Raw genomic sequence first — 22,459 nt, 5'->3', positions numbered from 1 at the left:
CCTTTGTAGAGTTCATCACACCACGCCCAGTGGCAAAGGCATGAATTGCTTAGTCAAGTTCACATCCAAAGGAGATGTTTCCCACAGCTGCTCTGATGTGGAGAAGAAGAAAAAAGCATTCCTAGTCACAGCAGTGATATGATTCTTTAGCCACAGCTGGGGCTTTATGAGAACCCCCAGACTGTGAATTCAAATGCAAAGTGGTGGACATGAGCCATCAGTAAGAGGGGAAGAGCTTATCCTTGCCATATGCTTTTATTTATTTCTCCCTGATTCTAAAGGTGCCACCAGTGCTCTGTGTGCAGAACACCGATTATGAATATGCTTCAGAACTCAGCAGGTTAAAATGACCATAAAAGGACTTTCACAGTAGAGTTCTCACCCTCCCTCCTTTCTCCCCTCTCAGCTGCATCCAGCGCCCCGTGGTCCCTCTCTCACCATCTTTCTCCAGAGAAGCCTAATAAAACAGATGAGCCTCTCAGCACCAAACCTGGATTTGTGAAACTAAGGGGGAGCGGCAAATTCCATGGTTGAAAATCAGACCCTGTGAGATCCAGAGCGTCAGATATTTGCAAAGGCTGTGGTATCACCTTGGGGGCTGGAGAAGAGATTTCAAAGACCTGTGAGGGCCCAAGCCCTTGGAGTTTGCATAGGTCAAAACTAGTCCTTTAAATTTCAGCAGGACATCAGTTGCACAGAGCACAAGTGTAGTGTGTTCTCTTGAGTGAAACTCTTTAATACGCCAGTAGCTGCGATCTGCACTAGCTGCAGTTTCTGGCCAGCCTTAAGGTGCAGCCCCATTTAAAGCACATTACGACAATCTAGCCTCAAAGTGGTAAAGGTCTTGGGAAGCCTCCAACTGAAAGGAGAGGGTCCAACCTTTGTGCTGAGCTCACATGGTAAAAGTTGTTCTTGGGAGGTCCTGTTACCTGGAGTACAGAATCAGCTGCAATCTAAGATGACCCTCAAGTTGCGAGTCTGAGAAATGAGCAGCAAACACACTGCCCTCACTATATTCTTCTTTCACACTGTCTTGTTTCCGCTTGCCTGTGAACCTTACGGCATTCTTACCTGTGCTGTGGTTTAGTCAGCTAAACCCCATTCTCTGCTTGGCAGTGGGTAATTCTCTCAACTGCACACAATGGGTGGGGTGAAATGGAGAGGTGGAGCTGGGCATCATATCTGTATTGTAGACACGATAACACCTGTTCCCTCATTAGCTCTCCTGACAGCCCCATGGATTTGGTGAGCAAGAATGGTGACAGGATGGAACTGTGCACTGAAAATGCGTGAGAGCTGCTGAGCAGGAGGACAGGTATCCAACACTATGCCCTGGGACCTCTAAGAAAGCTGGGGCAGAGCCATTCAAGAGTAACTTATCCACACCTCCTAGTGTCTGCAGATGTGTCAGCACCAGCACCTAACTTCAAGAATGTCAAACAGATAAGGGAGTAGGTGGCTCAGGGGACTGGGTCAGATATGCCAAGTCATTCCCGCTGACGTCACTTGTTTGTATCTGAAGAAGCTTGGTAGTGACCTATCCCACTGCCATAGGGTAGCTATGTGAAATGAACTAGGGGTCTTGCAGTTCTTAATATCAATATTAATTCCCATCTAGCTGGCAGATTGATGGAGTGGTTGTGGGGAAGCTTTCATTGCTGTTGCCTATACTGTAGTCAGGGTCCCAAAGACGTCCCCCCTGTGGATCTAGACTCTAGCAGCAGAGTGAGTTGTGGGGCTTGCATGCAGGGTGAACGAAAAAAGCTTTTCAGCTACAAAGCAAATGCCTTTTCGTTATAGAAGTGAAATTAATTGCTTCTTGCTTGCAAATGATACACTGAAGAGAAATAGCCTTAATTTAATGTTATGTTTTCCACACCATCTATCCAGCATATCCTCAGACTGTTGAAACTTTTGCATGTAGCCAGTAATGTTACATGTCTCCTTTTAGAAGCTTATTACTGTATGTCCTAATTGGTACCATATTAAATGTAAGTAGTCAGTATACAGCAGGTATGGAGTGACTTTTAATGGTAAATCAATAGTCTGATAGAAGCAGACCAGAAATTTTTGACACTTATTCAAGAGGGAGTTGTCAAAACAAGACATATTTATGACAGAGTTCCTGAATGCCTTTTCAAAGGCTCTTGAATTGCTGCCAGACACTAAACACGCTCAACTTCCCAGGAGCTATATTCAGCACAATAAGTGGATATTTCACAGTAAATATTGGCATGCCAGAAAATGGGCATTAAACGTTGACTTGACAAGCAAGAATTGGGTGCTTGTTATATGGCCGATGTGAAGAGCTGTCTTTTCATCAAGTTGTGCTCTTGTGCAGACACTGCTACTAAGTTTAGACCATCCTTACCATTCAAAATTAGTAATATGCTAAAGAAATGATGAGCCTCAGGTGCTCCCATAGCTTCCATTCCAAAAGGCAGCGGGAGTAACAGCGATTCTTGACGAGTGATGGCAAATGCAGGGTATGGCTCAGGCTGGCAGTAGGCATTTGCAGGTGAAACTACTGTGGTTCATTATCATTTTTAAGGCAGATTGTCTTATTCAGTAAATGACATTGTAAACCCCTCTGTAGAGGGAGGGTAGCGCTAAATCCTGATTAGGTTATAAATGGGAAAAAGAATTGTAAGGTCTCATTCCGCTCTCCAACAGGTATTTCTTTACTTATCTTTCCAGCATATCTGAAACTCTTGCGTGGATGTTGTAAAGTTACATGTACAAACAGTACCTGCAGCCTGGGCCACTTTTCAGCTCAGGACATGAGCTCTCACAAGCTAACCAAAGTGTGTCCAGGAATGGGACTCTTCAGAAGCAGTGTTGAGGTTTCACTCAGTGTCTCTCACCCTTTGTCATTGGTGCTGGATCAGCAGGAGGCTCTGTACTGCTAAGGGTTTGCTCCTCTGAAAAAGATGGACAGCCCTGATTGCTGCTTGTCAATATCTCATCATAGTCAGGGGTAGAGCTGGTCCAAAAAACAAAAAACTATTTTCACAAAACATGTTGAGGTTGTTTCCATATTAAAGTGTTCCAAAAGGACCCATTTTAACATGGCTTTTTTTCAGTTTTTAAAAATTATTTTGAAATTTTTATTACACTCATTATTGAAACAATTATGAAACATTTTCATTTCAATCAGGTCTACATACAAGTAGAATGTTAAAATGTCTCGCTAAATCCCATCTCAGGCCTTCTTGAAATTCCTCCTGCAATTTCAGATGGAACAGATATTAGCCTCCTTGTAGATCCTTTTTGTGGTGCTTGTGTGTGTTAAACAGCTGCCTAGTGTCATCCCAGAGCTGGCTGCATTTCAGTGGTGGATGAAGTTGTGATGCAGTAGGGACTGTCTGTGTGGGGAGCGGGAGAGCAGGGGAGGACTTTAGGGGATGGACGATGCCAGGGCCTGTAACCTGAGCTAGGTAAGGGAGGGGAAAGGTCAACACCTTTCCCCGGGAAGGGGACAAAGGAAGGGAGTGGCAGGAGTGAGGCAGTTTGAGTTTGGGCTTGGGGCTGTGTGGGCGGAATTCAGGGTATCCTAGCTAGGATCGAAGCACCCTGAAAGCCCAGAAGGACTCGGTGGAGGGGTCCTGACTGTGCCTGCAAGCTCTGCTGTAACCTGTGTTCCTGTTGTCCAATAAACCTTCTGTTTTACTGGCTGGCTAAGAGTCACTGTGGGTCCCAGGAAGAGGGGTGCAGGGCCGGACTCCCCCACACTCCGTGACAACTGGTGGCAGCGGCGGGATATACTGCACCCCGTGGACGGCGCTTCCTGCAGTAAGTGGCTGGGGAGCAGTAAAACGAAGGGGTGATTAGCCCCTGGGAGTGTGTGCCCAGTGAGAAGGACTTTGCAGTAACAGGGTCCCCCGGGGGATTGCAGCGAGCGGTCCCAGGGGCGGAGGAGTCTGCAGCTCGACCCTGGCAGAGAGGTGGTGACCTCAAGAAGGGCTGGTGCACTAGGGGTCCCCCTGGAAACCGTGGGGAGCGGCGAACACCCCTGCCTGTGAGTGCCCAGCAGGAAGATGTATGCCAAGCGGCGCAAGTGTGACCTGGTGGAACTGTGTAAGCAGAGGGGGCTGCACCCAGGGAGGCTCAGCAAGGACCAGCTGATTGCCCAGCTGGAGCAGGGAGACCGCATGAATGAACGGAGCCCTGTCTCTGAGGGAAGCAGCCGGGCAGATGCAGCGCAGGCACCAGTGTCTGTCCCCGCTGGGAGTGGTCAGGCGGCGGACGAGGGCTTCCCGAGACCCCCCCTTCCTAGGCCTAGGGGAAGGGCGGGGAGGAGCCCAGTGTATACCGAGGGCACCGTGACACCCCCGGCCAGCAGGGGAGCCTCACGGCGAAGCTCACCCCCCAGCAGGGGATCCTCCCGGCAATGCTCGGCATCCGTGGAGCGGACGCGGCTGGAATATGAAAGGGAGAAGCTCGAGTTAAAGAGGCAAAAGCTGGAGGAGAAGGCGAAACAGCGTGAACATGAGCGGGAGGAGAAGGAGAAACAGCGTAAACATGAGCGGGAGGAGAAGGAGAAACAGCGTAAACATGAGCTGGACCTGGCCCAGCTGACGAGCAGTGGGGCCCCGGCTGCAGTGAGTGAGGGGGGACCCAAGCCTACAAAGAGCTTTGATAAGCACTTGCTGCCCCGGCGTAAGGAGGGGGAGGACATAGATACCTTCCTGACGGCCTTTGAGAATGCCTGCGAGCTGCACAGGGTTGACCCTGCAGACAGGATCGCAGTTCTCACCCCCTTACTGGACTCCACAGCCGTGGAGGTGTACAGCCGACTGAAAGGGGCGGAGGCAGGGGACTACGAACTGTTCAAACAGGCCCTGCTCCGCGAGTTTGGGCTGACTCCTGAGATGTACCGGAAAAAGTTCCGGAGCCAGCGTAAAACCCGTGAGGTCACATACCTACAACTGGTCAACCGGGCGCAGGGGTATGCCCGCAAGTGGACAGCTGGGGCCCAAACTAAAGAGGACCTGCTTGACCTATTCATACTGGAGCACCTGTACGAGCAGTGCCAGTCCGACTTGAGGCTGTGGTTGATGGACCAGAAGCCGGAGAACCCACAGCACGCAGGCCAGCTGGCCGACCAATTTGTGGACAGTTGGGCAGGGGATGGCAGGGAGGAGTCTCGAAGGAGCAAGCCTGCCTCAACGCAGAGAGAGAGTCATCATGGGACCTCCCAGCGGGGTCCTATGGAGAACCCCCTCAAAAGGGGAACATCCAGCGGCAGGTCCCTCCGACTCACTCAAGGGGACCCACGAGACATGGGCTGCTATCGCTGTGGCCAACGAGGTCACATACGGGCCCAGTGCCCCAAGCTCAGGGACAGACCAAGCAGACCCAACCCGCAGAGGGTGGACTGGGTAAAAACCCAATCGGAGGAGGGGCTACGTTCCCAGGAAAGGGGGGCTGGCAACGTACCACCTGTGGATGCGCCAGGCTCCGGGTTTGTGGTTTACCGGGTGGGCGCGGGGCTGCCCCTCCGGAAGGAGTGCATTGTTCCCCTGGAGGTAGATGGGAGGAAGGTCACTGGGTACTGGGACACGGGCGCAGAGGTGACGCTGGCCCGGCCCGATGTGGTGGCCTCAGATCGGATGGTGCCCGACACCTACCTGACCCTGATGGGCGTGGGCGGGACCCCATTCAAGGTGCCTGTGGCAAGGGTACACCTGAAGTGGGGGGCCAAGCAGGGCCCCAAGGATGTGGGGGTACACCGATATTTGCCCACTGACGTGTTAATGGGAGGGGACCTCGAGGACTGGCCTAGTAACACCCAGAGTGCCCTGGTCGTGACTCGTAGTCAGAGTCGGCAAAGGGCACTGCACCCTGACAACGGGGAAGGTACTCGACCCGAGGTGCAGGACCCTAACCCAGGGAGCGGGGAACGCCCAGGGGCACAGTGCAGAGAGGCTGCGGCCTCAGACCCAGCCAGCAGGAGAGAGCCGGTCCCCATCCCTGTCCCAGCTGCTGAGTTCCAGGCCGAGTTGCAGAAAGATCCCTCCTTGCGGAAGCACCGGGACCGGGCTGACCTTAGTGTGGTACAGACCATGAGGAGAGGTTGCAAGGAGAGGTTCCTGTGGGAGAAGGGTTTCCTGTACCGAGAATGGGCTCCCCCAGGGGAAGTAGAGTCATGGGGGATCAGGAGGCAGCTGGTGGTTCCCCAGAAGTTTCGTCACAAGCTGCTGTACCTGGCCCATGACATCCCTCTCGCAGGGCACCAAGGAATCCGACGCACCAGGCAGAGGCTGCTACAGAACTTTTACTGGCCTGGGGTCTTTACCCATGTCCGACAGTACTGCCAATCCTGTGACCCCTGCCAGAGGGTGGGGAAGGCCCGGGACAAGGGGAAAGCGGCTTTGAGGCCTTTACCCATCATAGAAGAACCTTTCCAGAAGGTGGCCATGGACATAGTGGGACCCCTCAGCAAGATGACCCGGTCAGGGAAGAAATACATCCTGGTGGTGGTGGATTTTGCCACTCGCTACCCCGAGGCGGTGGCCTTGTCCTCTATCGAAGCCGACACAGTGGCAGATGCGCTGCTGACAATTTTCAGCCGGGTGGGGTTCCCCAAGGAGGTCTTAACGGACCAGGGGTCCAACTTCATGTCGGCCCTGCTCCGGTCCTTATGGCAGAAATGTGGGGTCCAGCACAACTGGGCCTCAGCATATCACCCCCAGTCCAACGGGCTGGTAGAAAGGTTCAACGGGACGCTGAAGATGATGCTAAAAACATTTATGAACCAGCACCCGCAGGACTGGGACAAGTACTTACCTCACCTGCTGTTCGCGTACAGGGAGGTGCCCCAGGAATCTACCGGGTTTTCACCTTTCGAACTGTTGTATGGAAGGCGGGTAAGGGGGCCCCTAGACCTGATGAGGGACGAATGGGAGGGGAAGGCCTCTCCCGAGGGAGAGTCAGTGGTGGAGTATGTCCTGACCTTTCGGGAAAGACTGGCCGAGCTCATGGGCCTGGCCAGGGAGAATCTGGCCCGAGCCCAGAGGAGGCAGAAGGTCTGGTATGACCGCACGGCACGGGCCCGTGCCTTCGCTACCGGAGATCAGGTGATGGTCCTCATCCCCGTGAGGAGAAACAAACTCCAGGCCGCCTGGGAAGGCCCCTTCAAGGTTATCAAGCAACTGAATGAGGTAAACTATGTGGTGGAGCTGTCAAACCGGGCACATCACCGTCGGGTGTACCATGTGAACATGATGAAACCATACTATGACAGGGGGAATGTGGTGTTGGCCGTGTGTGGACATTGGGAGGGGCAGGGAGATGACCCCTTAGTAGATCTATTCCCTGGGACAAAAGCTGGTTCCCCCCTGGAGGCGATTCCCCTCTCTGATCAGCTGACCCCGGGCCAGCATGCTGAGATCAGAGAGGTGCTGCATCTATACCGACAGCTGTTTTCCAACCAGCCTGGACGCACTAATTTGACTGTCCACTGGGTGGAGACCGGGTCACATCCCCCTATAAGATGCTCCCCTTTTTGGGTCACTGGTAAAACTGCCCAGGATCTTGAAAGAGAGGTCAGGGACATGCTGGCTTTGGGGGTGATCCAGCCGTCTTCCAGCCCTTGGGCCTCGCCAGTAGTGCTGGTTCCCAAGAAGGATGGGTCAATCCGGTTCTGTGTGGACTATCGAAAGCTCAATGCCATCACCGTATCTGATGCCTACCCTATGCCCAGGCCTGACGAGCTCCTAGACAAGCTGGGAGGTGCTCGGTACCTCACCACTATGGATCTTACCAAAGGCTACTGGCAAGTGCCGCTGGACGCAGATGCCAGGCTGAAATCGGCCTTTATCACCCCTCTGGGGCTCTATGAGTTTTTGACCCTGCCCTTCGGCCTCAAGGGAGCGCCGGCCACCTTCCAACGCCTGGTGGATCAGCTACTGAGGGGGATGGAGAGTTTTGCCGTGGCGTATATTGACGACATCTGCGTCTTCAGCCAGACCTGGGAGGACCACGTGTCCCAGGTTAAACAAGTCCTGGACCGACTCCGAAAGGCTGGGTTAACAGTAAAGGCTGAGAAGTGCAAGGTGGGGATGGCTGAAGTATCTTACCTGGGCCATCGGGTGGGGAGCGGCTGCCTGAAGCCGGAACCAGCCAAGGTGGAGGTGATCAGAGACTGGCCTGCTCCCCAAACCAAAAAGCAGGTCCAGGCCTTTATTGGGATGGCGGGGTACTATCGAAGGTTTGTGCCCCACTTCAGTGCCATAGCCGGCCCCATCACTGAACTGTGCAAAAAGGGGAAGCCAGACAAGGTGATCTGGACTGAGCAGTGCCAGGAGGCTTTCCGGGCGCTGAAGGAGGCTCTGGTTAGCGACCCAGTTCTGGCAAACCCAGATTTTGACAAACCCTTTATGGTGTTCACCGATGCCTCAGACACGGGACTGGGGGCGGTGTTAATGCAGGAGGATGAAAAGGGGGAGAGACACCCCATCGTGTACCTGAGTAAAAAGCTGCTACCCCGGGAACAAAGCTACGCGGCCATTGAGAAGGAATGCCTGGCCATGGTGTGGGCCCTTAAGAAGCTAGAGCCATATCTCTTTGGGCGACACTTCACCGTGTACACCGACCACTCTCCCCTGACCTGGCTGCACCAGATGAAAGGAGCCAACGCCAAGCTCCTGAGGTGGAGCCTGCTCCTGCAGGACTATGACATGGACGTGGTCCATGTGAAGGGAAGTGCCAACCTGACAGCGGATGCGTTGTCCCGGAGAGGGGACCCTGAACTTCCCCAGGTCACTGGGCAGAGTGACCCCGCTCAGTTCAGTCTCGAAGGGGGGAGAGATGTGATGCAGTAGGGACTGTCTGTGTGGGGAGCGGGAGAGCAGGGGAGGACTTAAGGGGATGGACGATGCCAGGGCCTGTAACCTGAGCTAGGTAAGGGAGGGGAAAGGTCAACACCTTTCCCCGGGAAGGGGACAAAGGAAGGGAGTGGCAGGAGTGAGGCAGTTTGAGTTTGGGCTTGGGCCTGTGTGGGCGGAATTCAGGGTATCCTAGCTAGGATCCAAGCACCCTGAAAGCCCAGAAGGACTCGGTGGAGGGGTCCTGACTGTGCCTGCAAGCTCTGCTGTAACCTGTGTTCCTGTTGTCCAATAAACCTTCTGTTTTACTGGCTGGCTAAGAGTCACTGTGGGTCCCAGGAAGAGGGGTGCAGGGCCGGACTCCCCCACACTCCGTGACAAAAGTGACTTGTATGTATTGGTTGTATATCCCTCCAAGTGTATTAGGTCAAAGACAGTATATCAATGCAAGATTATCCTAATGGTAAACCATACCAGAATGAATCACAGTTGCCTCCAGTTTCCCATCCCCCCACTTACTATCTTTATAGCATCTACCAGCTGATCCAAGTGGGGAAGAGAGGGGTTACTGAGCAAACCTTCACCTGCTCTGGGCTTGTGTGCGGGAAGTGGGTATGTTTCCCAAGGGCAAAGGGGATCGTCACTCGCTAGGGTGGAGTAGTAAGGGGTGGGGAGAAGGACCCAGTGGTTCAGTCACTAATGAAGGAAGGACAGACTGGTGTTTTCTGTAGCTGTGCCTGGCATACTAGCAAAGAGTTATCAGCGCACAGCCCGGAGGTTATGGTCTGTTAGTATCTGTGAACCCGCTAGCTCCCCCGATATTCAGCAAATATATTATTCAGTTTATCCTTGCCACTCTTGGATGGGTGAGCATCCTGGTGGATCCAGTTTGTGCGCTGTCCAAAATACAACTAGAGTTCCTGTTTTGGTGGAGATTCAAAAGCTTAGCCTTTAGCGTAGCATTTCCTTGCTAATGTCTGTGAGATTTAGACAGAGGGCCTGTTGAGAGAGAGCATTCTGGATTCCCTACGTCTCCAGGATTGGCTGTCCTTCAGCAGCATCCATATTCCAAATTCGTCAGAGTAAGGAACTACAAAAGAGTTGGCCATTCTCCAGTGGTTCATGTTTGCTGATTTGTTCCATTGATTATATGCAGATTACTACTTGCTTTTCTCACCTTCTCCTCTTTGTAAGCTTGTTAAACGAAGGTCTGCATCAACATTTCCCATACGATTCACACATGCATCTGTTGTTTCTTCCATTCTCTGTAAGTCCCGCTTACCTCATCACTGAGTTTGTTCCCTGTGAACTTTCTTTGAGATGTTCCTTAGTGATGGGATGTTTACACTTCACAGTCCTGAAGCAAGAAAAGCCCAACAGGCAGAGAATCTAGAGTGCATGATTACTGTCAAATCATGTCAGTGAGATTATTTGTGAAAGCATGTCACACATTTTGCAATTTAATGGGTACAAAACAACTTTATAAATCCATATCCTTGTACTTGTCTACTCCATATAGGCTTAAAAGTATTTGTTGATGATGCACATCACGTGTGGTCATCTGCTGCTTACTTTTGTGTTTCCAAATGAAACGCCTAACTTCATGTATGCCAGTTTCCTTCAAGGAGCAAAACTTAGTTTTGTATTTTTTACCATGCAATGCTGCTGCTACTGTATTTCACTTTCTTTTAAATCTCCCGGTCATTCTCCTATTGCATGTTAGCAACCTTTTGATTAATCCTCTACTTTCCTGAAATCCTGCTGTATAATAAATCTGTTGATAAACAGATTTTCTTGGGAGTTGTCACAGAATAGTTATGCCCAATTAATTTTAGTTTGTATCATTACAAACACACACCTGTAGAGTATTTTACAAGAAATCAATCTCAGTTGTGTCTTAATTGCTAAAACCTCTGAATTCAGTTACATCAAAACTGCACTGAAGATTTTCACCCTCTAAACTTTTTTCCTGCAGCGCAAAAACATCTGTTATCACATGCCTTATTTCTTCCCAATTCCAGCAGCATTGTTCACTCCTAACCATGCCATCGGAGAGAAACACCCCAAAATGTACAGTAACATTTAAAAATTGAGACACATTTTAACCACGTTTGAACTCAATCATAATTCTAAATGTCATCTGATGTCTTTGAAAGTTTAATGGTCAAAGTACAAGTTTCCAAGTGAATTGGTTTGGTTAAATGCACCATTCTTTTTCCTTTAATAAAGGAAAAACAAATCTCTCACTACCTATCTGTGCTCATGTTTTAGCATCCATCACTGGAATATCTGCATTAACGTGCACTAGGGAACTTGGAACGCGTGCCAACAGGGTACAGTTAGCGCATGACACCTTAGTGCACGCTAGGTTTTACACTCCTGTAGTACAGACTAATGCACAGTGTAGACAAGTCCTCAGTGCCTCTCCAGAATCGCAAATAACAAACATCAATCTCTCTCTTCCTTCTTAGGGAGCAAGTTCCATGATTACGAGCCAGAGCCTCACCTGGTGCAAGTCTGCATAGCTCCAGTGGACTCATCTTGCTAGCTGAGACTCAGCCCTGCAGTGTTGTTGGGGAGGGGTGTGTGTTGGGGAGAGGAATTTACTGAGGGAAAGGCGAGTAGAAGAGAAGAGTTTTGTGTTTAGTTCTGTACACAGTGAGGCCCAGGGCTGCTCTCTTCACCTTCCAGAGATTAATTCCATAGGGTAAGTCCAGCTCCCACTTATGCCTGTTGTGATGCAGTAGGGACTGTCTGTGTGGGGAGTGGGAGAGCAGGGGAGGACTCCCCCACACTCCGTGACAACTGGTGGCAGCGGCGGGAGATACTGCACCCAGTGGACGGCGCTTCCTGCAGTAAGTGACTGGGGAGCAGTAAAACGAAGGGGTGGTTAACCCCTGGGAGTGTGTGCCCAGTGAGAAGGACTTTGCAGTAACAGGGTCCCCCGGGGGATTGCAGCGAGCGGTCCCAGGGGCGGAGGAGTCTGCAGCTCGACCCTGGCAGAGAGGTGGTGACCTCAAGAAGGGCTGGTGCACTAGGGGTCCCCCTGGAAACCGTGGGGAGCGGCGAGCACCCCGGCCTGTGAGTGGTCAGCAGGAAGATGTATGCCAAGCGGCGCAAGTGTGACCTGGTGGAGCTGTGCAAGCAGAGGGGGCTGCACCCAGGGAGGCTCAGCAAGGACCAGCTGATTGCACAGCTGGAGCAGGGAGACCGCATGAATGAACGGAGCCCTGTCTCTGAGGGAAGCAGCCGAGCAGATGCAGCGCAGGCACCAGTGTCTGTCCCCGCTGGGAGTGGTCAGCCGGCGGACGAGGGCTTCCCGAGACCCCCCCTTCCTAGGCGTAGAGGAAGGGCGGGGAGGAGCCCAGTGTATACCGAGGGCACCGTGACACCCCCGGCCAGCAGGGGATCTGCCCGGCGAAGCCCACCCCCCAGCAGGGGATCCTCCCGGCAACGCTCGGCATCCGTGGAGCGGATGCGGCTGGAATATGAAAGGGAGCTGAGACGGGAGGAGCTCGAGTTAAAGAGGCGAGAGCTGGAGGAGAAGGCGAAACAGCGTGAACATGAGGAGAACCAGCGTAAACATGAGGAGAACCAGCGTAAACATGAGGAGAACCAGCGTAAACATGAGGAGAACCAGCGCCAGCGTGAGTGGGAGGAGAAGGAGAAACAGCGTAAACATGAGCTGGACCTGGCCCGGCTGAGGAGCAGTGAGGCTCCAGCTGCGGTGAGTGAGGGGGGACCCAAGCCTACAAAGAGCTTTGATAAGCACTTGCTGCCCCGGCGTAAGGAGGGGGAGGACATAGATACCTTCCTGACGGCCTTTGAGAATGCCTGCGAGCTGCACAGGGTTGACCCTGCAGACAGGATCGCAGTTCTCACCCCCTTACTGGACTCCACAGCCGTGGAGGTGTACAGCCGACTGAAAGGGGCGGAGGCAGGGGACTACGAACTGTTCAAACAGGCCCTGCTCCGCGAGTTTGGGCTGACTCCTGAGATGTACTGGAAAAAGTTCCGGAGCCAGCGTAAAACCCGTGAGGTCACATACCTACAACTGGTCAACCGGGCGCAGGGCTATGCCCGCAAGTGGACAGCTGGGGCCCAAACTAAAGAGGACCTGCTTGACCTATTCATACTGGAGCACCTGTACGAGCAGTGCCCGTCCGACCTGAGGCTGTGGTTGATGGACCAGAAGCCGGAGAACCCGCAGCATGCAGGCCAGCTGGCCGACCAATTTGTGGACAGTCGGGCAGGGGATGGCAGGGAGGAGTCTCGAAGGAGCAGGCCTGCCTCAACGCAGAGAGAGAGTCAACATGGGACCTCCCAAAGGGGGCCTATGGAGAACCCCCCCAAAAGGGGAACATCCAGCGGCAGGTCCCTCCGACCCACTCAAGGGGACCCACGAGATATGGGCTGCTATCGCTGTGGGACAAGGTCACATACGGGCCCAGTGCCCCAAGCTCAGGGACAGACCAAGCAGACCCAACCCGCAGAGGGTGGACTGGGTAAAAACCCAATCGGAGGAGGGGCTACATTCCCAGGAAAGGGGGGTTGGCAACATACCACCTATGGATGCTCCCGGTTCCGGGTTTTTGGTTTACCGGGTGGGGAGCGGCTGCCTGAAGCCGGAACCAGCCAAGGTGGAGGTGATCAGAGACTGGCCTGCTCCCCAAACCAAAAAGCAGGTCCAGGCCTTTATTGGGATGGCGGGGTACTATCGAAGGTTCGTGCCCCACTTCAGTGCCATAGCCGGCCCCATCACTGAACTGTGCAAAAAGGGGAAGCCAGACAAGGTGATCTGGACTGAGCAGTGCCAGGAGGCTTTCCGGGCGCTGAAGGAGGCTCTGGTTAGCGACCCAGTTCTGGCAAACCCAGATTTTGACAAACCCTTTATGGTGTTCACCGATGCCTCAGACACGGGACTGGGGGCGGTGTTAATGCAGGAGGATGAAAAGGGGGAGAGACACCCTATCGTGTACCTGAGTAAGAAGCTGCTACCCCGGGAACAAAGCTACGCGGCCATCGAGAAGGAATGCCTGGCCATGGTGTGGGCCCTTAAGAAGCTAGAGCCATATCTCTTTGGGCGACACTTCACCGTGTACACCGACCACTCTCCCTTGACCTGGTTGCACCAGATGAAAGGAGCCAACGCCAAGCTCCTGAGGTGGAGCCTGCTCCTGCAGGACTATGACATGGACGTGGTCCATGTGAAGGGAAGTGCCAACCTGACAGCGGATGCGTTGTCCCGGAGAGGGGACCCTGAACTTCCCCAGGTCACTGGGCAGAGTGACCCCGCTCAGTTCAGTCTCGAAGGGGGGAGAGATGTGATGCAGTAGGGACTGTCTGTGTGGGGAGTGGGAGAGCAGGGGAGGACTTTAGGAGATGGACGATGCCAGAGCCTGTAACCTGAGCTAGGTAAGGGAGGGGAAAGGTCAACACCTTTGCCCGGGAAGGGGACAAAGGAAGGGAGTGGCAGGAGGGAAGCAGTTGGAGTTTGGGCTTGGGGCTGTGTGGGCGGAATTCAGGGTATCCTAGCTAGGATCCAAGCACCCTGAAAGCCCAGAAGGACTCGGTGGAGGGGTCCTGACTGTGCCTGCAAGCTCTGCTGTAACCTGTGTTCCTGTTGTCCAATAAACCTTCTGTTGTACTGGCTGGCCGAGAGTCACTGTGGGTCCCAGGAAGAGGGGTGCAGGGCCGGACTCCCCCACACTCCGTGACACCTGTCTCCTGCCCTTATGAAACTTGGTATGTTGACAGGCTAATGGCTTCAGTGATGCACTGCTGTCATGGGAGATGATGGTTATGGAGGGAGAGCTGATCTCTTAGGTCGGTATGTTGATTACTGATTACTCTCGCCCCTCGCTCCGCCAATATGGTCACAAGGTGCCCGTTATCTACTGGGTAATGAGCGTTGGGATAGGGCGGAGGTTCGATCACTGGATGCCCTTGGGGGGGGTGACAAGTGCCCCGAAGGTAGCAATGGGGATAACGCAAACAATCAGTCGTGGGGTTAAAAATTGAGGGTTTATTGAATGGGTCACAGGTGAGGATAAGGAACAACTCAATACTAGTTACAACTTGGGCTTACAATATAATACCAGAACAAATAATAAAAATACTGCAGTTACAAACAGAAGCTGACCCTGGTACTTCTCTAGGTCCCAGTAGTTATTCAGGTCCTTCCAGGGGTTAGTAAGGGTGGTATTGGTGCTATTATTAACCATAAATGCAATAACTCTTCTAAATAAAAGCAAAATGCAATAAGACAACTACAGCTTGCCGTGAGACTCCGGCTTACAACACAATACAGACTCAGTTAGCAACAAAAGTAGCAAAATCAGTACCCAGGCATACTCACACACACAAACCACGAAAGTTTCATCATCACCGGTAATCGGGTAGGCTCCTTTAAAACTCGCGCCTGAGGGAGACCTCGAGGTGATCAGGCTCGGTTACAAGGTCCAGCTTTTTTCGTTTCTCCCTGTCCACTCTATATGCACCGGACAATTTATAAAGGTAATGACGTGTTCAATTTTTCGGCTAGGTTTCTCCTAATTAGGAGACTTGCAGGTGCCTCGTTACCACCTTCAGGGGCGGGGGGGGGGGTGTTTCCTGGAAGTGGCTGACCACAAAATTTGCCTAGCATCAAACGGTAACTTTACAGGAAATGTTTTTCGCTTAAAACTGTGTGCTCGTTTCCTGAACATGGAGGCCAGGGCAGAAAGCTGCTTAAAGCTGCAGCACAAACACAGGCTCTAACACAGTAGAGCTAACGCTGCGAGAGGGCGTTGACTATAGCAAGGTTCTCTATTAAGTGGGCAGCTGTGCATAGGGCAGAGCACCAGGGCGATGTGTCAGTGACAACCTGTGTAGCTAAATTGACAGGCTGGAATGTTTTGTGCTGCTGGAGCTTTTTTTCATGGCATGTGGCTCCATTATTTGATGTGAGTTGCAATAATCAAGGCTGAAGGTCACACATGGATAGTTCATCATGGCAATGGTGAGCAAGAAGGCTGGGGCACCGTGCATAGTTTGCCATCCTGGCTCTTTGGAGTTTCCAATAGCATTGAGAAGGCCCAGAGGACCCCAACACTGCAGATCAGCTTACAATTTGAAGGCAGATGCTCTTGATCATGGGGGATGTTGCGCAGGGAGAGAGGATCTGTGAATCATTTCTCTCTTCCTACTGATTTCTCCTTAGTGTTGTGTGGGTTTAACTCTCAACAGCTGCTCTTCCTCCAAATGCTGGTGTCAGCTAGTGTTGGGAGAGGTGGGGGGCTTACATGTCATGTACAGAAGAGGTAAGAGTCACGTGTCACCTGAGTACTCAGCCGGCACTTCAGCCAGTTTTTTCTCATCGTGCTGTATGTGACCAACGGGGCTATCCGTTCTTACCACAAGTCATTTGGGGAGGGATGGGGAATGGCAAATAAATTTCGTGAAACAATTCCACTTCAAAGTTAGCAGACACCGTGCAGAAATTGTTGGGAAGGGTTTTGTGTGCAAGTTACTCTGCACGGATCTCTTGCTTTCATTTTTCCTCTTCTATGGTAGTCAGTGTGTATGGTAACAGGATTGTTAACTAAAACCTCCTCTGGCCCTGTGGCTTATTCCCCCGTGAAATGGCAGTGCTCCATCACATGGTCATTGGTTGCTGTGTAAATAAAAATGAGGGGGAGAAGGTTCTTGACTTCGGGTACAGATAAGCAGTAGTAGCAGGTGTTTTCAGAGGTGCTTAAGGAAGTTAGGTTCACACCCCCTTTAAACATCAGTGGGTGTTATGGGGCCCAACACCCATAGGCGCCTTTGAAATTCTTGGTCAGAATGATTTTCCATGCAGCTCCAACAGCTCTGTTATCTACCCTGAGATTTATGATTATTCCAGGAGTTTCCCAGTTAGAATAAGAGCTGATGGTTAAGAACAAGTATTAGGCCAAATTAAACATGTCTGACACTCTACAATGGTTGATTTGTTTATCACAGGGGAAGCAGGCTAACATTGGCTTGTCTGGCGGGGTAATTTAACAAACAGCTTTACTAGGAAGTGCCAAATGCATGTCTAGTGCTATGAGACATTGACAAGGTCAGACTGGGCAAGTGGTACCAGTTCTAAATTCAGATAAAAAATAAAGTTGGTGGCAACCACATTTCACTGGAAAAAAATATGGCCCACTGGCATAGAAGCCGTTTCTGCACAGAAACCATGACACTTTTGATGAAGAGCCATGTCTAATATCCTTTCCACTTTGGAAAAATAAGTTTATTTTAATACATCCTTTTTAATTGCTATGAGCTGGACGTGTAAATATTGTAAGTGGTTGAGTAATAGTCATCTGTTAGCAGACCAAATGGAAGGGACATTTTTTCCACTCTTTGAGCCCTAATATGGTTCACTCGACTCTAAAGGGGATACTTTAGAGCGGATGTTTAAAAAAAAAAAAAAAAGTCTGTTTTAATAATTCAAAGATGGTTCAATCTGAGGGGGAGCCAGTGTGTGGTGTTCTGTTGAGTGAAATGCATAGGACATTGTGAAGCTATCCAGGAGGTTTTGCCAGGTGTTCGAATGCTAGGGGACTTGTCATTGTTTAGGAAAGAGAAGGGTTTATTACCAAAACTTGCAATGATCCACTCCATTTGCAAGATGTAAAACTTGTATTTCAGCTAAGAGGGGCAGGTTATCTCCCTTATGTTTTGGAGGTTAGAGAGTACTCCAGAAGAACTAGCTTCATCTAGCAAGATATCACAAAACATGGTCTGGGAAAACCACTGTCCTTTTATCTCCTGCTTTCAGTCAGTCCGTATTGTGAATGAGAGAGCGCTTTGTGAGACTCAAATGCAGAGGGCTTGCAAAATTCTAGTCAGTCGTTTTCCTAGAGCGGGCTTTTTCTTTTTAATATGTGAATAGTTTTGTCCCTTTCCTCCTGCTAAGAGTGAATTTTGTACCTGAACTACTAAATTGGTATAACATTTTGTAAACCCAGATTGTCAGGAAGGTACAGCATATTGCACAAAGCAGGTTTGCTGCATGGTTTGGCACAGTGCACTCAGATTTTATTTTTAAATGTTCATCGCCATTCATTTTCCTAAGTCAGATTTGTTTTGCACAGGTTTGTTGTGGTTTTTGCTTTGCAAATAATTTTGCCTTATAGTAGTAAAACTATTTAGGTCCTGGCAGCAATCTTCCTATGAAATTTTAGCCCTCACATGTCTGAGAGAGAGAGAGAATTAATTTATGATTCCGTAAATTCTACAAACTTCGTCAATCCTAAATGTTTTTAACTAACTGAATGGGGCTGCTTGGAGAGTGTCGTGATAACCTTGTGTATAAAAGTCTCTTCAGGACAGGGCTGAAGTTGTGTGGTGACTTGTTAAATCAGTTACCTGTAGAATAGTTGAATTATTCTTGGGGAGACAGAACCAGAGACCAAATACACAGTGTCAGTCCTGATAGCTTAAGCAAACTACCCTTTCATAAATGATTTTTGTAGTCCGATTTCTGTACATATATAACATGTAAAGATCTGGTTTTAGTTAGAATTGAAAACTTTTGGGCAGCCAAGTCTCTAACCTACTTTATTGTTTAGGGTGATGTAAGGGGACTCAAAAAGTATGTTTCCTTTTTAAAAAAAAAAAATCCTTCCGATGAGATGAAGACGGTAACTTAATTCTGCTTTGTCTGTTTCAGGAATGTTGGTGGTGATTGTGTTGTTGCTGATTGCAATTGCTGTGGTTGCCGTCTGGCCAACACACTAACGCAAGTGCGGGAACCATCAGAGATGCCACTTAGCAGCAGCAGCAGCAGAGCTGGACAATATCAGAGGATGCGAACAACTCCATTGCAAACACATTTTGTGTGTTAAGTAAACTCAGTATTAGAATGAAGATGTTGCTGCACGCAATGCACAGCCAAAGGGCTGTGGCTAGTTTGGAGCATTTGAACTTCAAAAGGACTCTTTTCCTTCCTTGATTTTGTACTTCAGAGGGACACAACTGGCGTAGATGCATCTTTTAAGAGATTTACCCTTCAGTGCAACTGACTCTAAGCAAGCAATCTGCCCCTTTTGTTGAGAGTTCAGTCATCCTGAGGGTTTAATGTACTGTATACTGCTCCTACATAGTTTGTGTGGTATATGTGTTGAGTTCCTCCTCTCTTGCTAAATGATGATCTTTTGAACCAAGATTTTGCATCTTATAAAGAAGTGAGTGTTGTAAGGAGCTAATTGATGCTGAGTTTCAATGAAGTTGGAGGGTCAGAGAGCAGGCACAGCTTGAGACTGAAAAGCCTGGTGATGAGGGTAGAACAGAATATAGGGACTCAGGGGCACCTTACAAACATAAGTATGAGGCAGTCTTTGGCGGTTGTGAGAGAATTACCAGTGCTGAGCTGCACAGATCGAAATGCAAACAACAGTGGAGCTTTCCAACATTTAACACAACCAGGTGTAGAACAGCGGAAAGCTCTGCCCAACGTGTGCTCGTAAGGGGGGAAAGTGTCTTTCTGCTAACTGTACTGTGGAGTATGTTTACCCCAACTGACTAACTGCAGAAGTCCTGATACAGTGAATAGACTAGTCTCAAGACCAGAGATGTGCACAGCTTTTTTTATCATTTTTCATAACTGTTCAAACTGCAAAGGAAAATATTACGAGTATTAAAAAAAAAAAATGAAAAAAGAATGTAATGCTCATTGCTGTCCCCAAAATCATTATTTTGTTATGTGCCAACTTAATTGTCAGACCTGATAGATCAATAATAACACTGAATAAAAGCTGATCCATTTACATGCTGCTTTTTGTTGCCATGTTTTTTATTGTTTACAATAACATCTTAATATTTTAAAGGTCTTTTGTTGTTGATATTGAGGAGCGAAAGAAACTGGTTCCTTAGACTTCCAGTTTCATTTGCAATGTCTCTTTTGTATTTTTCAATGTTTGTTTATTTTTCAGCCCCAAGCTGGTACTCATGTGTCTTACTCCTTAAAAATGGAATATGTGCAGTTGTAAAAATGAATTTAATTCTTGGCACTCACAATCAAAACCCTACCTCCCTCAAACCAATGCAGTGGGTAGCAGCAGTGCAAACCTAGTGTGTAACGCACTAGGCTGAGATTCAAGAGACCTGGATCCTAGTCCCAGCTTTGCCACTAGCATGATGCATGACCTTGCACAAGTCCTTTAAATCGTTCTGTGCCTCAGTCTCCCTGTCTGTAAAATGGAGATAATGACACTAATCTCCTTGTAAAGCGCTTTGATCTCTGTGGCTACAAATCACTCCAGAAGAACTAGGTATTATTCTTGTTAAGCTTCCCCAACACCATCTTCTGCCACTGTGCCTCAACCAGACCCAAGCATTCAGGCTCCATGAGCCAGTCACACCAGGAGCATATACTGAAACTATGCTGCTAATTGTGGTGGTGGTTTTTGTGGTGCACAGGTCACTCTGGAAGTTGGATGGATCTAGAAGAGTTATGTCAAAATGACTATTCATTCCAAATTTTCTTTGTTTTATATAAAATAAGATAAAAAAGTCAAAATCAAAATAAGTTTTGATTGATCCGAAACTAATATTTTCAGAATTTTGATTTGGGATGAAAAAAATTTCAAACTCTCAATTTTTTTTTCATGGGACAGAAAATCTGTTTTCCAACCAGCTCTTCACAGCCTGAGCTATTGCGCTCCTGGCTGATGTTTCAGTGTACGGGTAGCCCAAGTGGGGAATGCAGATGATATGGGAGGCGGGTACACAGGAATAGTTCAGGTGAACAAACCATTAAGTGAGTTTTAACCTAGCAACTACCAAGGGAAGTGGGATAAACACAGCCATGTATTAGGGAGTGAAAAATACCTTGTCTTCTGTGCAGTAAAACCCAAGGACTCAGCGCCCCTCCATCCTGCATTGCTGGGAAAGGCTCTTCTGAAAAGCTCTGACAAGTCAGTTAAGTCATAATTGTTTAGGCCTCAGGGTCATGCCTGTTTGCGCGTTGTCACTTGGAAAGGAGCTCTGTATTCAAACGCCTCAGGAGAAAGCAAGAGGCCATTTAACCACTGCATGTTTTGCAGGAAGTTCTCAATGATCTTATTGCTTGACTTTTTTCCAGTACAAATGGAAATGCGGTAGATCTAATTTACCTCGATTTCAGTAAGGCGTTTGACACGGTTCCACATGGGGAACTGTTAGTTAAATTGGAAAAGATGGGGATGAATATGAAAGTTGTAAGGTGGATAAGGAACTGGTTAAAGGGGAGACTCCAGCGGGTCGTATTGAAGGGTGAACTGTCAGGCTGGAAGGAGGTTACTAGTGGAGTCCCTCAAGGATCGGTTTTGGGACCGATCTTATTTAACCTTTTTATTACTGACCTTGGCACAAAGAGCGGGAATGTGCTAATAAAGTTTGCGGATGACACAAAGCTGGGGGGTATTGCTAACACGGAGAAGGACAGGGATACTATTCAGGAAGATCTGGACCACCTTGTAAACTGGAGTAATAGTAATAGGATGAAATACAATAGTGAAAAGTGCAAGGTCATGCACTTAGGGATTAATAATAAGAATTTTAGATGTACGTTGGGGATGCATCAGTTGGAAGCGACAGAGGAGGAGAAGGACCTTGGGGTACTGGTTGATAGCAGGATGACTATGAGCTGCCAATGTGATACGGCTGTTAAAAAAGCAAATGCGATTTTAGGATGCATCAGGCGAGGTATTTCCAGCAAGGTTAAGGAGGTGTTAGTACCGTTATATAAGGCGCTGGTTAGACCCCATCTGGAATATTGTGTGCAGTTCTGGTGTCCCCTATTCAAGAAGGATGAATTCAAACTGGAACAGGTCCAGAGACGGGCTACTAGGATGATCCGAGGAATGGAAAACCTGCCTTATGAAAGGAGACTCAAAGAGCTTGGCTTGTTTAGCCTGGCCAAAAGAAGGCTGCGGGGGGATATGCTTGCTCTATATAAATATATCAGGGGGTTAATGTTAGGGAGGGAGAGGAATTATTTAAGTTTAGTACTAATGTAGGCACGAGGACGAATGGGTACAAACTGGATATTAGGAAGTTTAGACTTGAAATTAGACGAAGGTTTCTAACCATTAGGGGAGTGAAGTTCTGGAATAGCCTTCCGAGGGAAGTAGTGCGGGCAAAAGACTTATCTGGCTTTAAGACAAAGCTTGATAAGTATATGGAGGGGATGTTATGATAGGATAGTTTAATTTGGGCAATTGATCTTGGATTATCATCAGATAAGTCTGCTCAATGGTCTGCGGGGAGATGTTGGATGGGATGGGAACTGAGTTACTGCAGAGAATTCCTTCTTGGGTGCTGGCTGGTGAGTCTTGCCCACATGCTCAGGGTTTAGCTGATCGCCATATTTGGGGTCGGGAAGGAATTTTCCTCCAGGGCGGATTGGCAGGGGCCCTGGAGGTTTTTCGCCTTCCCCTGCAGCGTGGGGCATGGGTCGCTTGCTGGTGGATTCTCTGCAGCTTGAGGTCTTCAAACCAATTTTGAGGATTTCAATAACTCAGTCCTGGGTTAGGGGTTGTTATAAAAGTGGATGGGCAGGGTTCTGTGGCCTGCCTTGTGCAGGAGGTCAGACTAGATGATCATATTGGTCCCTTCTGACCTATGAGTCTGAGCTT

The 22,459-nt window shown here is 49.5% G+C and overlaps 1 protein-coding gene across 3 annotated transcripts in view; it reads left to right on the top strand.

Annotated features, from left to right (window-relative positions):
- STX8 (syntaxin 8) overlaps positions 1-19,609 on the top strand; it is a 183,644-nt gene extending 164,035 nt beyond the window's left edge. For 2 of the 3 annotated variants that reach the window (XM_050919446.1, XM_050919445.1), the window contains one exon: positions 18,514-19,609. In XM_050919446.1, the coding sequence (XP_050775403.1) occupies positions 18,514-18,581 (68 nt within the window). In that variant the 3' untranslated portion in view covers positions 18,582-19,609. Of the gene's footprint in view, positions 1-1,232; positions 1,316-18,513 lie in introns of all 3 variants that reach the window. The other variant, XR_007768734.1, reaches the window with a different exon arrangement.
- Positions 19,610-22,459: the final 2,850 nt, after the last annotated feature.

The sequence above is a fragment of the Gopherus flavomarginatus genome, chromosome 12 (assembly GCF_025201925.1).
Source record: "Gopherus flavomarginatus isolate rGopFla2 chromosome 12, rGopFla2.mat.asm, whole genome shotgun sequence".
NCBI classification, from domain to species: Eukaryota; Metazoa; Chordata; order Testudines; family Testudinidae; genus Gopherus; species Gopherus flavomarginatus.
The sequence above is the reverse complement of the archived record's forward strand: the minus strand, read 5'-3'. Positions and strand labels throughout refer to the sequence as shown.